Source organism: Xenopus laevis, chromosome 2L (assembly GCF_017654675.1).
Source record: "Xenopus laevis strain J_2021 chromosome 2L, Xenopus_laevis_v10.1, whole genome shotgun sequence".
In the NCBI taxonomy this organism is placed as follows: Eukaryota; Metazoa; Chordata; class Amphibia; order Anura; family Pipidae; genus Xenopus; species Xenopus laevis.
In genome coordinates this window covers 109,334,189-109,351,262 of record NC_054373.1, presented here as the reverse complement: position 1 = coordinate 109,351,262, position 17,074 = coordinate 109,334,189, and the positions used below count along the sequence as shown (strand labels likewise).

Here is a 17,074-nt window from a genome sequence, read left to right as displayed (position 1 = left end):
TGTGCACTATGGGGACTTTACAAATGGAACTGTACATAAAAACTGAACACAGTTCATCTTAACATGCACAATAAATAATATTAGTGTACTCCTGTTGGTACAGCCCCCATAGTGAGGTAAGGGGTTAATTAACTCTTACATTGCATGTGTAAAATTCCTCTATTTCTCTCTTAGGGTTACATTGTATGTCATATATTAAAGGGATACTGTCATGGGAAAAAAAACATTTTTTCAAAATGAATCAGTTAATAGTGCTGCTCCAGCAGAATTCTGCACTGAAATCCATTTCTCAAAAGAGCAAACAGATTTTTTTATATTCAATTTTGAAATCTGACATGGGGCTAGACATATTGTCAATTTCCCAGCTGCCCCAAGTCATGTGACTTGTGTTCTGATAAACTTCAATCACTCTTTACTGCTGTACTGCAAGTTAGAGTGATATCACCCCCCTCCCTTTTTCCCCCCAGCAGCCAAATAAAAGAACAATGGGAAGGTAACCAGATAGAAGCTCCCTAACACAAGATAACAGCTGCCTGGTAGATCTAAGAACAACACTCAATAGTAAAAACCCATGTTTTCACTGAGACACAGTTACATTGAGAAGGAAAAACAGCAGCCTGCCAGAAAGCATTTCTCTCCTAAAGTGCAGACACATGTCACATGACTGGGGGCAGCTGGGAAATTGACAAAATGTTTAGCCCCATGTCAGATTTTAAAATTGAATATAAAAAAAATCTGTTTGCTCTTTTGAGAAATGGATTTAAGTGCATAATTCTGCTGGAGCAGCACTATTAACTGATTCATTTTGAAAAAATGTTTTTTTCCCATGACAGTATCCTTTTAAGCTAAACTGAACACAGTTCACCTTAACATGCACAATAAATAATATTAGTGTACTCCTGTTGGTACAGCCCCCATAGTGAGGTAAGGGGTTAATTAACTCTTACATTGCATGTGTAAAATTCCTCTAACTATTTCTCTCTTAGGGTTACATTGTATGTCATATATTAAGCTAAAGAGAGGGCACATGTTAGAACAAATCTCTCGGCCCTCCCCACCAACACAACTGGGGAGTTGTAAAAGGAGTTGTAAAAGAGCAAAATCTGAAAAGCCAAAAGAAGCCTATTACAAATATTACTTACTACTGTATTATACAGAAATGCATTGGCATGTAAGTAGAAAGGTAAACTGGTAGCCAGCATTACATTTTTGAGGGTATAATTCGGCAATTACTTCAGAACATAATCAGCTGAATTGTTTTCGCCATATGGTAAAAGAGGATTAGTAGGGCAAAGAATCCTCTTCCATGTCTTAAATATTACACTGAAAGATAGGGGTCCACACAGAAGAATCTGTGAAGGTAACCGAAGGACAGTTAAATTAACTTAAGAGACACTTAAAAATAAACATTAAAACAGAACTGCATTTTTTGCCAAGAGGCAGACGCAAGGGATTAGATACTTAAGCTCATCCAGGAGTAACCTAGCACTTTTACTTCTGCAGTATTTATTATCCTGTTTGAATCTTGCATATAAACAAGAGATAATGATTAATTTGGGGGGAAAACAAATTACCAAAATATAATTTTAAGATTGCCATTTTTATATATTATTGGTTTATAAGTATATTTGTCACTGGATCAGTACACAGCACAGTTCCATACAACTGTAGAAGAGAAAATGATTTTACCTCTTACAGACTTTCCTACATGGGTTTCTTTTGGGTTCCTGTAAAATACTTGCCTGTTAGTAAATTAGCAGAATTTTCAGTAAACAAAACAAAAGACAATACTGAACAATTGTTTTATGGTTTGTAATAATATAGGTAGAAAAGCATGCTTTAAGGCCCTGTGTTGTGGCATACAGGCATAGTAATTATTATCCAGAATGATAAGGACCTGAGGTTTTCTAGATGAGAAATATTTTCCCAATGTGCACCACCATACCCTTGGGTCTACTAAAAATCATGTAAACATTAAAGGAACAGAAACATCAAAAAATTAAAGGGTTTTAAAATAATGAAAATATCATGTACTGTTGCCCTGCACTGGTAAAACTGATCTGTTTGCTTCAGAAACTCAGCAGGTTTTAGGTGCCGAATATTCTAATTAGGACTGTTTCCATGGTAGAGGTGTGATGAATCTCACATCAGAATTTACATTCAAATAGTGTGATTAAAATTCGAATGTGTGAATTTTTGAACTCAAAACTTCGACTTGACTATTCGACACCTTGATAAATTTGCCCAATAGTATGATGTAGAAAGTGATATTTTGATTTTTGATTAATTTGCAATTTGTCTTCATGATTTATTTGAAGCCTTTGCATTATTTAGCAATTTATTCAGCATCTCTCCAATTTGCAAATTTAGCAATCTGGTTGCTTGGGTCCAAATTACCCTATCAACCATGCATTGACTTTAATAAGAGACTATAATATGAATAGGAGAAAGCCTGAATAGAAAGATGAGTAATAAAAAGTAGCAATAACAACACATGTATAGACGTACAGAGCATTTGTTTTTAGATGGGGTCGATGACCCCCATTTGAAAGCTGGAAAGAGTCAGAAGAAAAAGGCAAATAAAACAACTGTAAAAATAAATAAATAATGAACACCAATTGCAAAGTTGCTTAGAATTGGCCATTCTATACTATACCAAGAGTTAACGTAAAGGTGAACCACCCCTTTAAAATGGAAATGGTAGGTGGCTGTTCAGTAATTAGGAGCTTTCTGGATAATACGTTTCCGAATAAGGGATCCCATACCTGTACAAGTGTTAACTCTGCAACATCTAGGGAACTGATGTTAAGAAACAGACTTTTACCATTATGCATAGTGGTTCAAATCTATAAAGCATACATAAAATTGCAGATTAACTTGTGACATGAAGTGCAGATAAACGTAAAGCACTTTGTTTAGACAAGGAAAATGGCAGCTGTGGCTCCCTCTTTTTTTGGAGGCAGCACATTTTTTAAACTTTTGCCATTCCTTTCTGTGGTGATGGATTTGGTCTAACAAACAAACAATCAAATAATTAATGCAGTATTCCACTTTCCCTGTCAAGCCTTGCTGCCCTAGCAAATGTATGTTTTATCTTTCATTTTCAACTTACCTGACTTTTATGATTTTGATTTGATCCTGAATGAGGAGACAGTCTATTAGAATCTACAAAAGAAAATGGGTGAAGTATATAGTTTATCATTCTGCCTTCTTAGAGAAATAAAAACATTAACATTTATATTTCTTTTGCACATAGGAATTAACAAACCCAGTCAGTCGGCATAATGCCATCAATATTCAAAATTGTCTTCTTTTCTTTTTTTTCTCTGAATGATGCAATATGCATATTATGTAATATAGTTCTCAACAAAGTAATGAACAAATAGTTTGTGTAGATTCTTATAATATTCGTTATAAACCATCTTTACCATATAGGGACACATTTTCTTTCATAAAAACCACACTGAATGGTATATCTGTTAGGACAAAGACAGAAAGCTGCAAGGAGAAAGGGCCATGTCTGTGATAAAATACATCACAGTAGAGCATTAACTAACAAGCAAAAGTCATGCCAACAGAACACACCATCAGAACTGCTGTCATCAAATATAGTGTCCTCTTCTTTTTCAAGCCTGTCATTGAATACAATAACTGAACCCCTATTTGAGGTCTCTTTGGGCGGTTTACAGTAAAGGGAAGTAGAATGAAGCTCCTTTCTCTCTTCATATTCAGCACTTTCTAACCAAGGGAAGCATATCACTGCAAGGTACCAGTGGGAACTGCAAAACAATATAAAATGAAAACAAATGTAAAAAAGAAAGCTACAGACATAGGAGTCAGTTAAAATATATATATATATATACGTATTCGTCCCTTTTATAAAATGTATAATGAAACCATAGAATTCTTAATGAATCAAATGAAAATTGAGCATAGGACTGGCCAGATATGGGATGACTTTGACGTAGTTGGCCAGCTTAAATATATTGCAATATATGGACAAACAATCCCTGTTTTGTTTAAAGGGTAAGGCATTTTTCAGTAGCAGTATGCACAAAATGTCTCTGTCTTAAATATATTGATAATGGGTTGAGTGCAGAGGAATCTTGTATTTGTCTATATATATATATATATATATATATATATATATATATATATATATATATATATATATATATATATATATATATATATATATATATATACGAATGCAACACAAAGAAGTATCAGCCAGTAAGCAACTGGACTTTCGGAGTATTCTGAAGTCCTGTTGCTTTCGATTTATTTCCACTAGATACTGTATATACAGTAATGAAAAAATTCCTATATTTAGACTAGGTTTACACTCTGCTTGAACCGAAGGTCCGCTAGGGGTTACAATTGTCTTCTTATGACTAATGCAGAAAGAAGACACTTGTACCACAAAGTGGCAGACACCAAGGCCCACAAGTAAAATATTTGCTCATCAACGTAGCTGGTCAGAAACCTGTCTGTAAACTTCACCTCAAATTGATAAGTGGGCTATGGGTCAAATTATCAGGTAAATGCCTTAAAGTCATTATCAGCTTGCAATCCTATAATTGTAAAAAAACATCAGAACTGATTCCTGTGTGTTTAGACTGCCGTCTGCCTGCATAATTTAAGGTAATAACCAGCTGCATTGTCAGATACTATTTTTGACTTGACTTTTTTGGATTCAGCTGAATCCCCAAATCTTTGGCGAAAGATTCGGCCAAATACCGAACCGAATCCTAATTTGCATATGCAAATTAGGGGTGGGAAGGGAAAACATTTTTTACTTCCTTGTTTTGTGACAAAAAGTCACACAATTTAACTCCCCGCCCCTAATTTGCATATGCAAATTAGGATTCGGTTCGGCCTGACAGAAGGATTCGGTGCATCCCTACCTACTTTATGTAGGAGACATATTGCAGAGAACATGCTGTAACATTGTCCCAATAGTTGTTCTGCTTCCTCTTCCAATTACTAACTAATGGCATCTTGCTCAGGTCATGTGCCACCCCATCCCCTAAATTCCTGTGACTTGGGGTACCCATGCAATTATAACCAAACTACAGGCTGAGGTGCATATTTAAAACATGCTTAAAACGTTATGAAATACCATTCCTTCTTTTTGTATCAGTTGTAAAGCATTCTATTACATTAACCTGCTCTCTATTAAAATGAAAACAAAGCATGGTCCCAGTTCTATTGAAATCAAAGATTTTATTTTCAAGGTTATCTTATAATGAGAACCTGTTTATTGTCACTGGGCAGGACACTTTCAGATTCTCAAAGCCATTGTTACAGGCCACTCAGGAGCTCACAGATTGCTAGAACTGCTTCAAGAAAGCCCAAATATTTAGAGGATAATGGAGTATCTGTCATATTATCTGTTGTCTGATAATTCTAGAAAATCATTCTTACTTCTCATTAACTGGAACAAAGATGAAATCCTTTGTAAATATGTCAACATGACGTGTCCAAGTTTTCACTCGCTGATGACGCCGTTGAGCAGCTCTGGAATTGAGATAAAAAGTGTAAAACATAACTTTGTGCATTGAGACCTTATAAATAAGAGCAGTCTAAACAGTCAGTTTCTGCAAATTCTCTAAAGTTTTTAAAGATCTCATAATAAAAGTGTTTTTCTGAATGACTGATGAAACCTTAATTTTATATTTAAATGTTTTCATTTGCATACAAATCATTTCTATTTCATATCGTGTTCTTATTATTCCATTGCATCTAAGTTTTATTTCAAGTTTTAACTAGAAGAAACGTTAAATATAATTTTATGTAGAGGGATTTACCTTTATAAGTACTATAATTAGGTGGCTACATAAATAAGTACTGTGCAGCCACTGAGGCAAGCCAACATTTGTTTATGACACTATAACAGTACTCCAAGGATATGGAGTGTACCTGACAAAGAATATAGTACAAAGCTAGGTAACTTTACAATCCCAGCGTTGAAGAGCTACAACTTTTTACACCACCCGCCTGTCATACCATCGAATTCACAATACCTCGAGTTTCATCCTATCCTTGAGAGAGAGAACAATTTGCTGAAAGAACATATCTATGTTATCCATACCACTGATAATTTAACCAGGAGATACTGGCAGTCAGGGATATATCTATATATAAAACATCTGCAGAAAATGATGAATTTCGTATTAATAACTTACGGTAGTGCTGTAATGCTCTCATTTGCTCCAATCTCCTTTCTAGTCAGGCACTTGTAGAAAAAACTGCTAAAGATGTGAGATCTTTCTGCAAATGGTTTTGGAAACTTTTCCAGCAAAAGATACCTGAAGACAATAAAATCCCAAAATATCAGCAACTGGACACAGTCAGAATTTTATTTATAAAAGAAGAATAAGCAGTATCTTTTCAGAGCAATGTGTAGAAAATTAATTATATAAAAAAAAGTGGGTAGTTAGTTTGTAAATGGGATTTTAAATAAGCAGTTCTGCGAACACTAATCATTTCTCTAAAACTGAAACTAGGCATTTTGTGTATTTAATACAGTGATTGCCATTATCCTCTGCATTAAGCACAATTTTCTGTCTTTGAACAATCCACAATCTGCTAATACAATTCCCAAATAACTGCTTATCTGGGCACATAATTAGCTTTCCCAGTCATTTCCATTTAACAAGCTCCAGCTGGCATGTCATTAATGATTACAATCATTAATACAGTTCTACAGTCTAAGTCCTCACACAAACACATCGTATCCACCCATCTTCCAAGCATTGCGATATTTATCCTTTGTTGATATGTTTTTGCATACTATTATTTATTAACTACTCACTTGAGGTAAAAGTCGATTATCACGTCATTAAGAAATTCCCCATGCTCCAGGCAATCCAGATCTTCATTTGTTACACACAAGCCTCCCTTTGTTGGAGGAGGAGGATAGACTATGAGTCTAAAAACAGTGGGAAAATTGCTTTAGCCAGGAGTACATTTTTTATTTTAGATGTACAAATCAGATAGATAGGACCAATAACACCAAAATGTTAATTGTTAATTTCACTCAATGTAGCATTTATTCCTATCCTGTACTTGTCAAATTATTTTCTTTCAAACAGAAGACCTGTCATATTTCTGCAGAAGATTGTTGTCTTCGGATTTCTCCATCCTCTTTTTGTTTCGGTTCTGGCAGGCACATGCATAGCAGAGTGAAATCCAAACTTACAAACAAAAGCCAGCTTTTTTAACTCTAGTGTGCATGTGCATGCCCATGCCCTAAGAATAGAACAGAAAGAAAGGTGGGAAGAATAGGAATAGAGAAAAAAAATTGTGCTGAAAAACGTATGCAAAAAATACCCTGGGTCGGTACAGTTTTCCACAACAGGAGCACTGTCCCTGGGTATCAGGCAAGCTGTTACAATCACTGGAGGGTGCCTAACTTTTGGCACACTCCAGTGATTGTAACTTTAGTTCTCCTTTTAAATAGGATTTTGCAACCCATAAAAGTGGCTATATTGACAACAGAAATAGTACACTTATGGTCTTATTTATCAAAAATCTAATTTGTGAGGTTTTTGAGTTTTTTCTACTTTTGAATAAACTCAAAATTTTAATGATTGAATACAATCGTGGAAAAACTGAAATACCTTGAATTTTTGAATGTATCACTCATAAAACTTGAATTTGTGAGTTTAGCAGCTCAAAAAACTTGAAAAACTAAAATTTAAAAAATTGCTTGAATTTTGCCGAGGACATCTCTCATTGACTTTTCAAGCTTTTCAATGACGAAGTTTTACATTTGTGTTTTTCTAGTTTTCTGTGCTTAATGAATACCAAACATTCGAGTTTGTGAAAATATAACTCGAATTTGTGAGATTTTGTTAGAGTGTTAGTAATAGCAAAAGGATAACTCTATTGCAGTCAACATTTCATTCCCCTGTGTGGCGATGGAACTTCAGGGGACTTATTCCAATATATAGACTGAAACACTGACGGATAAAGGTTTTGTATGTATGTATGTATGTATGTATGTATGTATGTATGTATGTGATTCTAATCTATGTGATTTTCTGAACTAGTGGACCTGCAACTTGCCATGCAGTCTATTAAAAAGAATACAAGACAGAATTGGTTTGAGATATTATATATATTTTTCCTGCTATTTAATTTAAAAACACTTAACAATAAAGAAAGTTTGCCTAAGCACCATTTTTAAAATATTGAAAAAACTAAAATTTTACCAGAATCCCCCACAGATTATAAGAATAGTAGTTTTTAAAAGAAATTTACATATGCCCGGTTTTACACGTATTGTGTGGTGTGACATACACACAAACACGTCATACACACCTCAGCAAAGATCCAGCATGCTTCATTTCTGTCCATCCGTTATCTTGCTTTGGTACCAAAGATGCAGAATAAATCCCACCTCTTTGCCTCTGCAAAAGAGTATAAGTATTTGGAGTATGTTTGTTGCTTGAACACTAAAAAAAGAAACAAAAGGAAAGCACAAATCATTTTAGCCAACAGTGTGGGGAGCATGTGCAATACTAGGAAACTTGGCTTGTATATCTTACACATGTAGTGAAAGGTTGATACACGTGGTGATTCTTTTAATTATTTAGTGGCTCCCATCCCCTGGATTTTAGTGTATGGGTTCTCTGGGATTGTTAGTCACATGAGTACAAAATGCAGCCACACATCATAGCTTGGCCTTTAAAAGTCAGACACAAAGTCTAAAAAAAATTAAAAATATGCTTTTCTTGACAGGACGTGTGTGTGCGTGTGCGTGTGTGCGTGTCATAAAGGTTATCACTAGTATGTGTGTAGAATAGTGAATGACATAAGATCCTTCTTATTAGCAATTAAGTACTAAAACCATAGAATTCTAAATAGCTTATCTTGTGACTTCTATGCAAAGTAGGTCATACAGTCCTGCATTGTAGCCATACTGCTAACAAGCAGCTAATATATGCCTCTGAAGCAAGCACAATTATTATTATGTATGTGTATTACAGGTCTTTAATCATACGTCTAAATAGACAGCATACCTCTGATGAAGGCTCTGGCAGGGCTTGAGTTTCTGGTAGGTGAGGCTGCTGTTTTTGAAAGGCAGATAAACAATTTAACATGAATGCATTCTCTGTAGGTGGCAAATCTTTAAGCAGGGGACAAGCCATCTGCCAAGACATGATGTCTTTGAGACCAGGTGATCCTTTATTGCTGGCTTCTTTCATTATTTCATGCAGTACATCCAGTTCTTTTTTAGAAGGTATGGCGTTTAATTCAAGGAAAATCAATTCAATTGATATTGCTGTTAAAAAAAGATTTGCAGGGAATGAGTCGACACGCCATTAACAATATCCAATTTTGCATTTCTATCTTGAATGCAATACAATAAGGGTTTGACAGTATCTCTGTCATTAATATGAATGAATTTTGTTCCAACAGCACCACCTGCTGGTCAGTTTCTCACCAGTCTGACCACTAAGTAGTCAAGGAAGTTGTCAGGAGAAAGAAAGAGGTATATTAACAGTACATGTATCCCATAATATCTTGGAATAAAAACAAAATAAATAATGAATGTATATTGCAACATTTCTTAGAATAGCCCCCTCATCAATTTTATTCACTTATTTTAAAGGTTTACTTATCCTTTAATGGTAAAGTATGCATTGTTCTCCAAAATTTGCTTTGTTTACAGATAGGGCACCCCCCTCCCAGGGAGTGGAAGATAATGGATAGACTTTTCTCCACATATATTGGCATATTCAGTTGAAGCCCCATTTTACATTTTTCAGTGGACCAGAATAAAATGATATAAAATGCAGAAAAATTTAAAAGCAGGGAAATGCATTATTAGACATGATTATTTGACAAATCACAGGCTGCTAGTCAGTGAAAATAGCTTTTGATAAGTTAAATAGATTCCTTCTCTGCCTACTTGCATTTAAAGCAATAGAAAGATGTTATTTGTAAAAGCCAAAACATTTTTGACAATTTTTTTAACTTTTGCAGTTAACAAGCTTCCTTATGGCTGCATAATAGTCATATGGGTATGGGATTCATTATCTGGAAACCCATCCAGAAAGTTCTGAATTACAGAAAGGCCATCTCCCATGGACTCCATTTTATCCAATTAATCCAAATTTTGGAAAATGATTTCCTTTTCCTCTGCAATAATGAAACATTACCTTGTACTTGATCCCAACTAAGATTTAATTACTCCTTATTAGAAACAAAAACAGCCTATTGGTTTATTTAATGTTTACATGATTTTCTAGTAGACTTATGGTATGAAGATCCAAATTATGGAAAGATCCATTATCTGGAAAACCCCAGGTCCCGAGTATTCTGGATAACAAGGTTCAACCTTGTACTAAACATCAGTAATGTGGCTGCTCCCTTACTCCTGGCAAAATGCAGTCAACACATTATTTCATAAGATTGCAAATGGGAATAAAGTGTTGTAATACAGCTTGTTAAATTGAAAAAAGTCATGAATACATGAAGTTCAGCTATGCCAAACATTGACTTTTGAACTGTGGGCCTTTGGCATAGTTTGAAATGCAATACAATTCAGTAGACGAGAGTTCTACGGAAAATAAAAAATGCAAATGATAATTTTTTTTCTACTTTTGAATCAGAAGCAGATCTACAAAAATTGCAAAAGGCAAGCAATCTCTTACTTACACACTGCATCTCTGCTGCTTGTTCCCAACTGTGTTTCTATGTGCTGGACATAGTCGGAAGACACCCAAAGGAAGATTATAGCACGGCTCCTCACATAGTCTTTGTCTGTTTCCCACACACCATATTTGCACAGTTTCGATGTACTGACTGAAATTGTAGAATTTTTTTGCAGGGTCACTTCAATAAAAAGAAAGTCATGTTGGCAAATCATTGCACTGATCATCACCTGACAAACCTCTGCAAATTTTTCATGGCCCAGTCATACTGAAGCCCCTAATATAAATAAAAACAATTTTGTAATCTTTCTGTCTCTAGAAACGCCTATTAGCTAGATAATATATATATTGGAAAATATTTTCATGGAAAATGATAGCTAAAGTACCGTACGCATTGCTCTAATATATAAAAGTATTTTTATGAATATCCTATATCTATTCAGGTATGCACAAGTTGGTTTGCATTCAATCTAAAAAATTTACACATACACTGATGAGTGTTGTTTCTCATACTCAGCTATATATATATTTTATATTATTTATTAAACCTCAAATTTTTCTGGTCTGGCTTTTTGGGGCAAAACTTTACACAAAAATCTGTATAATAAAAGTCCTTTTCAAATATGTAATCCAATTTCTATTTTTTATTAAAGCATTCATAGCGGTTGTAAGCTCATTTAAAAATATCAGCTGTCAATCAAATATTGTCTGCCCCCCCCCCCAATGCCTTAGGCATAGAGGCAGGGCAAACAATTACTTTCACTTTCCATTCAGCACTTCCTAGATGTCACTGCTCCCCACACATTCCCCCCGTTCTCTTCACCTTTTAATTGTGTAGCCAGTGCATGGGGATGGACATCAGGTCCCCCAATCTGGTGCACAAACAAGATTCTGAGATGATGCAAGGCTTGCTTTAATAACAGTGTCCACAAAATGGCTCCTGCCTGTTTGCTATAATTATGAATTCCCAGACAGAAGGAACAAGATTCAAATAATTTATATTGTGTAATTAAAGTTAATTTTGCTTGACTAATGTGATAAAATAGGATTTTGAATCATTTTTTTCGGTGACGGGTCCCCTTTAAACCACAATGCTGCAAAAAGCCCAAATCTGAAAATCTGCCATCTTAGACCTGTCGTGGTCCTGTATAAATCAATGGGATGGGCACCTATCCCAAATTTCAGTTATCGTGGTCTTCGGATGGATTTGAATGAAATTCTGACTTTTTTGGGTTTTCGGAAAAAAAAAAACCGAGCAATTAGGGGGAACAAAGCCCAAAAAATTAGAGCAATTCTGGTTTTCACACAATTTTATCAATTTTTTTCCGTGTTCCGATTAATTTTGTTTAGTTTATTAATGAATAAGGTCAAATCGAGCATGAAAGTTTGGTAGCAGGGTTTTTTTTTATATAAAATTTTAGATAAATTTGGGTTTTAGTAAATAACCCCCCAAAAGTTACCAAGAGTAAGAAGTGGCAGATTGAACTCAATAATCCATCTGACTAAGCCATGCAGTAGGCCTGTAGGTGGCTTATTTCATGTTGGTAGCTCTAGTTAGTAGTTAGTTACATCAGTACTTGATGCTTTGTGGGAGGCAGGCAGAGAAAGTCGCTATAGTTCCACCCCCTTTCCTCTATTTTCTGTCTGAGTCCTCTCTGATTGTCTTTGTGGCCGCTGGATCTTTCCCAGGTAAAAGACAGGGTTTATGCAGGCACTGTGCATGGGGGGCAGAGACTCCCCGCGAGCGCTGGGGAGCTGTGCGCCCCATAAAGTGGCTGGGCCGCATGCCGCCCCTAATATTTTGCCGGCTCGGGCCCGGGCCTTTGTGGCCTCGCCACAAACCCGGGCCTGGACAGGAGGAGTTTCTTGTGACACGTGGTGGTCAACTCACTCTTTAATTGCCAAGCTGGTCTGTCTGCCCACCCACAGTATATGCCGCTCTTCTGTCTGTAGCGTTCTATTTTCTCCAGACTCCTTCCCACCCTCCCTGCTCAACTCTCTCCTGCTCAGCTCTGTCCTGCTTGTGGTTTTTAGATTTCTCCCTGCTCCCTCCCACCCGACCTGCACGCCTCACTCCTCACGCCATTACTCACAACTCTCTCCCACCCTGCTTGATCAGCTCTGCTGCAGTGTTAAGATTCCTCCCACCCACCCTGATAAACTCTCTCCTGCTCTCTACTGCCTGCAGTCATCTCCCTAATTGTTATCTGGGGCTTGGGTATGCAATAAGCTTGTCATACAATTTGGACATAGATTGATTGTACTTTGTGTTGTGTGCAATTGACAAACATATGTACCTCCTACTTACAATAAACAGTGCAGTTTAAAAACAGTATGAGATAAACAGTTTCTGCACATTATTTGATCTATCCAGTTAGATCATATGTTTTTGGCTTAATAATAAAAGATGCAGTGAGTAACACAGAAAATACATTTGCTTTGAGTGGATAAAAAATTAATAAAGTGCAGAAACTGTTCATTGCAGGAGTATGGGCAATTTGGGGATAGGACACGCCAGGAGGATGATCCCATAGATGTCCTATTGAGTTTAACCTATCATTCATAGTAAAACTACGAATCAGACAAATTGATAATAAACATTGATAAAAAAAATAATGGGAAATACCAGTAGATTTTATTGGTACAAAACACTTTTAGGAAGCCACATACTGAAACACTGCTAATATATACGTAGAGTTATCTATTGTTCAAAATAGCACCTTGGGTTTTCATTAATGATTCCATAATATGGACCACCCACCATGCCTTAAATCTACTAAAAAGTATTTAAAAGGACTATGTTAAAGTTCTTACCTCTTAGTGGTATATTAATAGATTTAGCAGTAAACTTGAGAAGAGAGGAAAAAAGAAAGAAATGCAGAGTTAATTTAGGGTTAAACAAATGTATTGGCTGAGAAAGGAAATTGCCTAATCAACTGTCACATTTACATACTAATAAGATTTCTCTACTGTAAGTTAATTAATCAGAGATATTGCCATCCAGTGTGTCCCTCATACATAAATACAATGTAAACAAAAAAAAAATGGAATGTCAAACAAAAAAAAGACAAACCAGCTAATGAACAAGTCCTGTTTTTGCTGGGGAACCAAGACTTTTGCAATATTGTTTAAAAAGTAGCAAGCAGGAGTTATGCAAATGCTGCTTTCAATAGCAATTGTTTTTACAAATAACTTTAAAAGCACTAACATTTTTAATAAATGTATATTGGAAAGTTGCTTAAAATTAAGTTTTCTTTTATTGGGCATATTTTTATTTTGGGGTGGCCAATATAAGGATCAACACTAGTCATATGTATGAAAAAGGGCAATATGTATAATATCTCTGCCAGCAAATATTTAAAAATCGAACTGATAAAATCAATTACAGAGCCAATCGCAGGAGGGGCCAGCCCAAAAGCAGGTGGATTAAACAAATGTAACATCTCCTACACAACATGAAATATCTGCTCTCTCTCTCATAATTCCACCCCCCCCCAAAAAAAAAGCGCTTACGGCCAGGTTTTCATGGTTCCAATAAGCAGATAAGCAGAAAATGGTGCTACTAGATCACACACTTGCTTGCCCAGTTTTCAAATAGGAATAATTTCCATTTGTTTATTAGTAATCACTGAACGGAATATTTTACAACTCACTTGCACAATTTTCAGGAGGACTGAACCTTTCCATTAATTAGCGCACATTGGATGGCATGGGACAAAGGCAGCAAGTCTCCAGGGAGTGTGTCAATTAATCCTGCTGCACAAACAACTCTGTTTTTGCATAGAAATTGAACTTCTCTGTTGATTCGTGTGCAATAAATTAGGTGTACATTGTGTACAAGTGTAGAGTGATAATTATTGCCCAGATGACACGTTATGTTTTAGTCACATACACTAGATGTTAAATTAAATCCCGGCACTCAAGGGAGAAAAGTATGGCAGTCACATGCAGCTGAATATCATCCGCTCACTTGGATACCAGTCATTGCAACAGAGAGGGGGGCACCACCACACACCTTGACAACCGTTTCACTTCATAACATAATTTTATCAGGAGGATAAAGCTTTGGTTTGCAGTGAAACGGCCGTCTAGGCTCCACATAGTTTTTGCCTATTGTTTCAATTATGAAATATGCATGTTTTTTGTTATTTCCTATACTTAAACCAAATTTTGATATTAAAACTGGTAACATTTTACTTCCTGACATGTACGAGAACAATCAAAACAAATCTGCAGTTCACTGAAAAGTCCTTTGTATAAACAAGAGAGGAATTAGAATGTGACTTAAAGGACAGTTCAATGTAAAAACTGGATAAATAGAAAGGCTGTGCAAAATAAAAAAAAATGTTTCTAATATAGTTAGTTAGGCAAAAATGCAATGTATAAAGGCTGGAGTGACTGGATGTTTAACATAATAGCCAGAACACTACTTCCTGCTTTGCAGCTCTGTTGGTTTCCACGGATTGGTCACCAGGCAGTAACCAGAGACTTGAGGGGGGGCCATGTTAGACACCCAGTCACTCCTGCCTTTATACATTACATTTTTGGCTACTTAACTATATTAGAAACACTTTTATAAATTGCACAGCCTATCTATTTACCCAGTTTTTATTTTTACGCTGGACTGTTCCTTTAATGTTTCATTTCATATTTTTTAAATTGCATTGGAATAAACAGTACGAATGGAGAATGCATTATGTGTATGCTCCCCCCATGTAGAGCACATTAAAAGATGTACATAGTTTAGACCAACTCTCCTTATTTATCAAGCAATGCAAAGGAACCATATTTACTGATGCAGAGAGTTCAGCTGGGTTCTCTACACTGGAAGTTTCTAGATTTTCTTTGCAATGTAAGGGTGACAGACACAAATGTTTTCCCTTTACTCTCATACTCATTCCTGGTTAGGGAGCAGGGTGGACATTAGCCATAAACGTAACATGCTTCTTTAAAGTATCTTAAATGAAATGGTACAATTAAAACACATAAACATAAAAATGTACAGTACTTACCTTAGCAGGGCCAGTTGCTCGCCCCTTCTTTTTGCCAATGTACGCATTCATAAATTCTAAATCTAAGACTTGATTTTCTGTTTGACGACTTAACAATGTTTCTTTTTCAGCAAGTACAAAATGTTTCTAAAACCAAAAATCATTTATAAGAAAAGTTATTGGATACATTGAGAAGGTATATTTTGTGAGAAAATAGCCATAGACAGACGCAATAAACTCTGCAGTAAGCAGTACACGTAGTTAATAAGGTATGGGCAACGCATGCGCATAACAGTTAATGTTCTAACTTGGCACCTCACTTCCGGATAACCCAATGGCTACGCAAACAGGATACCGGAAGCAATATGCAAAAAAGTGAACCCGGAACCACGCGGGACCGGGCTAAAGTGAACCCGGAACCACTGAGCATCCATAGCCTATTTAAACCTCTAATCACATCTCGCCCATCACTTATGCCCCTGATGAAGCTGAGCAGTCAGCGAAATGCATAGGGTGCCATAGGTGGACGGTGGGGAGTATAGCTTCTACTTGTCCCCACGTAGACAGGCAGATTTGTGCGTGTGGGCACATTGGAAGGGAGGGTTTGGGTACAGCACTGCACTTACTATTTCACTTGGCAGTATTAGGCAACTGAGTTTGTAAAATTCTGAAAGCAAGCAATACCTATTGGAATTTAATCCACCTTTCCACCTGATGCAGTTTTTAATTTATTTGTATTTTTAGGGACACAGTCCTGCACTGTTCTTCATTTGTGAAGCAGTGAGTTTGTATATGATTGGGCAACATGTTTTAACGCTATCAAACAGTAAACGTTACGTTTTATACACTTTGTTGCAATCACCTTTTGAGCTGGTCAGCTAGCAACAAATTGAGGAAGTATGCTTGGCAAACAATACACTAATTTGTTGCAATTTTGTAAATAGAATCTGCATCAGTTTATCTGACTTGCAGATCGTGGATTGTTTGAGGCAATTGTTTTTGCTCGTTCTTTTTGAAAGATTACATTTAACAGATATGAGGTTAAATAATGTCCCTAATACATTAAAGCGGTACCTTCCCTTTAAATAAAATTTTAGTATGACGTACAGAATGATATTCAATTTTCAATTGCTTATTTTTGTATCATTGTCGTTTTGAGTTATTTAGCTTTTTATTCATCAGCTCTCCAATTTGCAATTTCAGCAATCTGGTTGCTAGGGTCCAAATTACCCTAGTAACCACACATTGATTTGCATATGAGACTGGAATACGAACAGGAGAGGGCATGAATAGAAAACATGAGCAAAAAGTACTGTAGCAGTAACTATACATTTGTAGCCTTATAGCATTTGTTTTTTTAGATGGAGTCAGTGAGTGACCCATTTGAAAGCTGGAAAGAGTCAGAAGGCAAATAGT

The 17,074-nt window shown here is 36.0% G+C and overlaps 1 protein-coding gene across 10 annotated transcripts in view; it reads right to left on the bottom strand.

The window, feature by feature from the left end:
* The window catches only part of senp7.L (SUMO specific peptidase 7 L homeolog), a 47,345-nt gene that overhangs the window by 2,031 nt on the left and 28,240 nt on the right, over nucleotides 1-17,074 (bottom strand). For 8 of the 10 annotated variants that reach the window (XM_041580806.1, XM_041580808.1, XM_041580807.1 and 5 more), the window contains 11 exons: nucleotides 15,680-15,805; nucleotides 13,482-13,515; nucleotides 10,672-10,848; nucleotides 9,030-9,292; nucleotides 8,329-8,462; nucleotides 6,818-6,934; nucleotides 6,189-6,311; nucleotides 5,428-5,520; nucleotides 3,586-3,779; nucleotides 3,113-3,165; nucleotides 1,690-1,727 (listed from right to left, as the gene is read on the bottom strand). In XM_041580806.1, coding sequence (XP_041436740.1) covers nucleotides 1,690-1,727; nucleotides 3,113-3,165; nucleotides 3,586-3,779; nucleotides 5,428-5,520; nucleotides 6,189-6,311; nucleotides 6,818-6,934; nucleotides 8,329-8,462; nucleotides 9,030-9,292; nucleotides 10,672-10,848; nucleotides 13,482-13,515; nucleotides 15,680-15,805 — 1,352 coding nt within the window. The remainder of the gene's footprint in view (nucleotides 1-1,689; nucleotides 1,728-3,112; nucleotides 3,166-3,585; nucleotides 3,780-5,427; nucleotides 5,521-6,188; nucleotides 6,312-6,817; nucleotides 6,935-8,328; nucleotides 8,463-9,029; nucleotides 9,293-10,671; nucleotides 10,849-13,481; nucleotides 13,516-15,679; nucleotides 15,806-17,074) is intronic. The other 2 variants (XM_018244710.2, XM_018244709.2) reach the window with 2 other exon arrangements.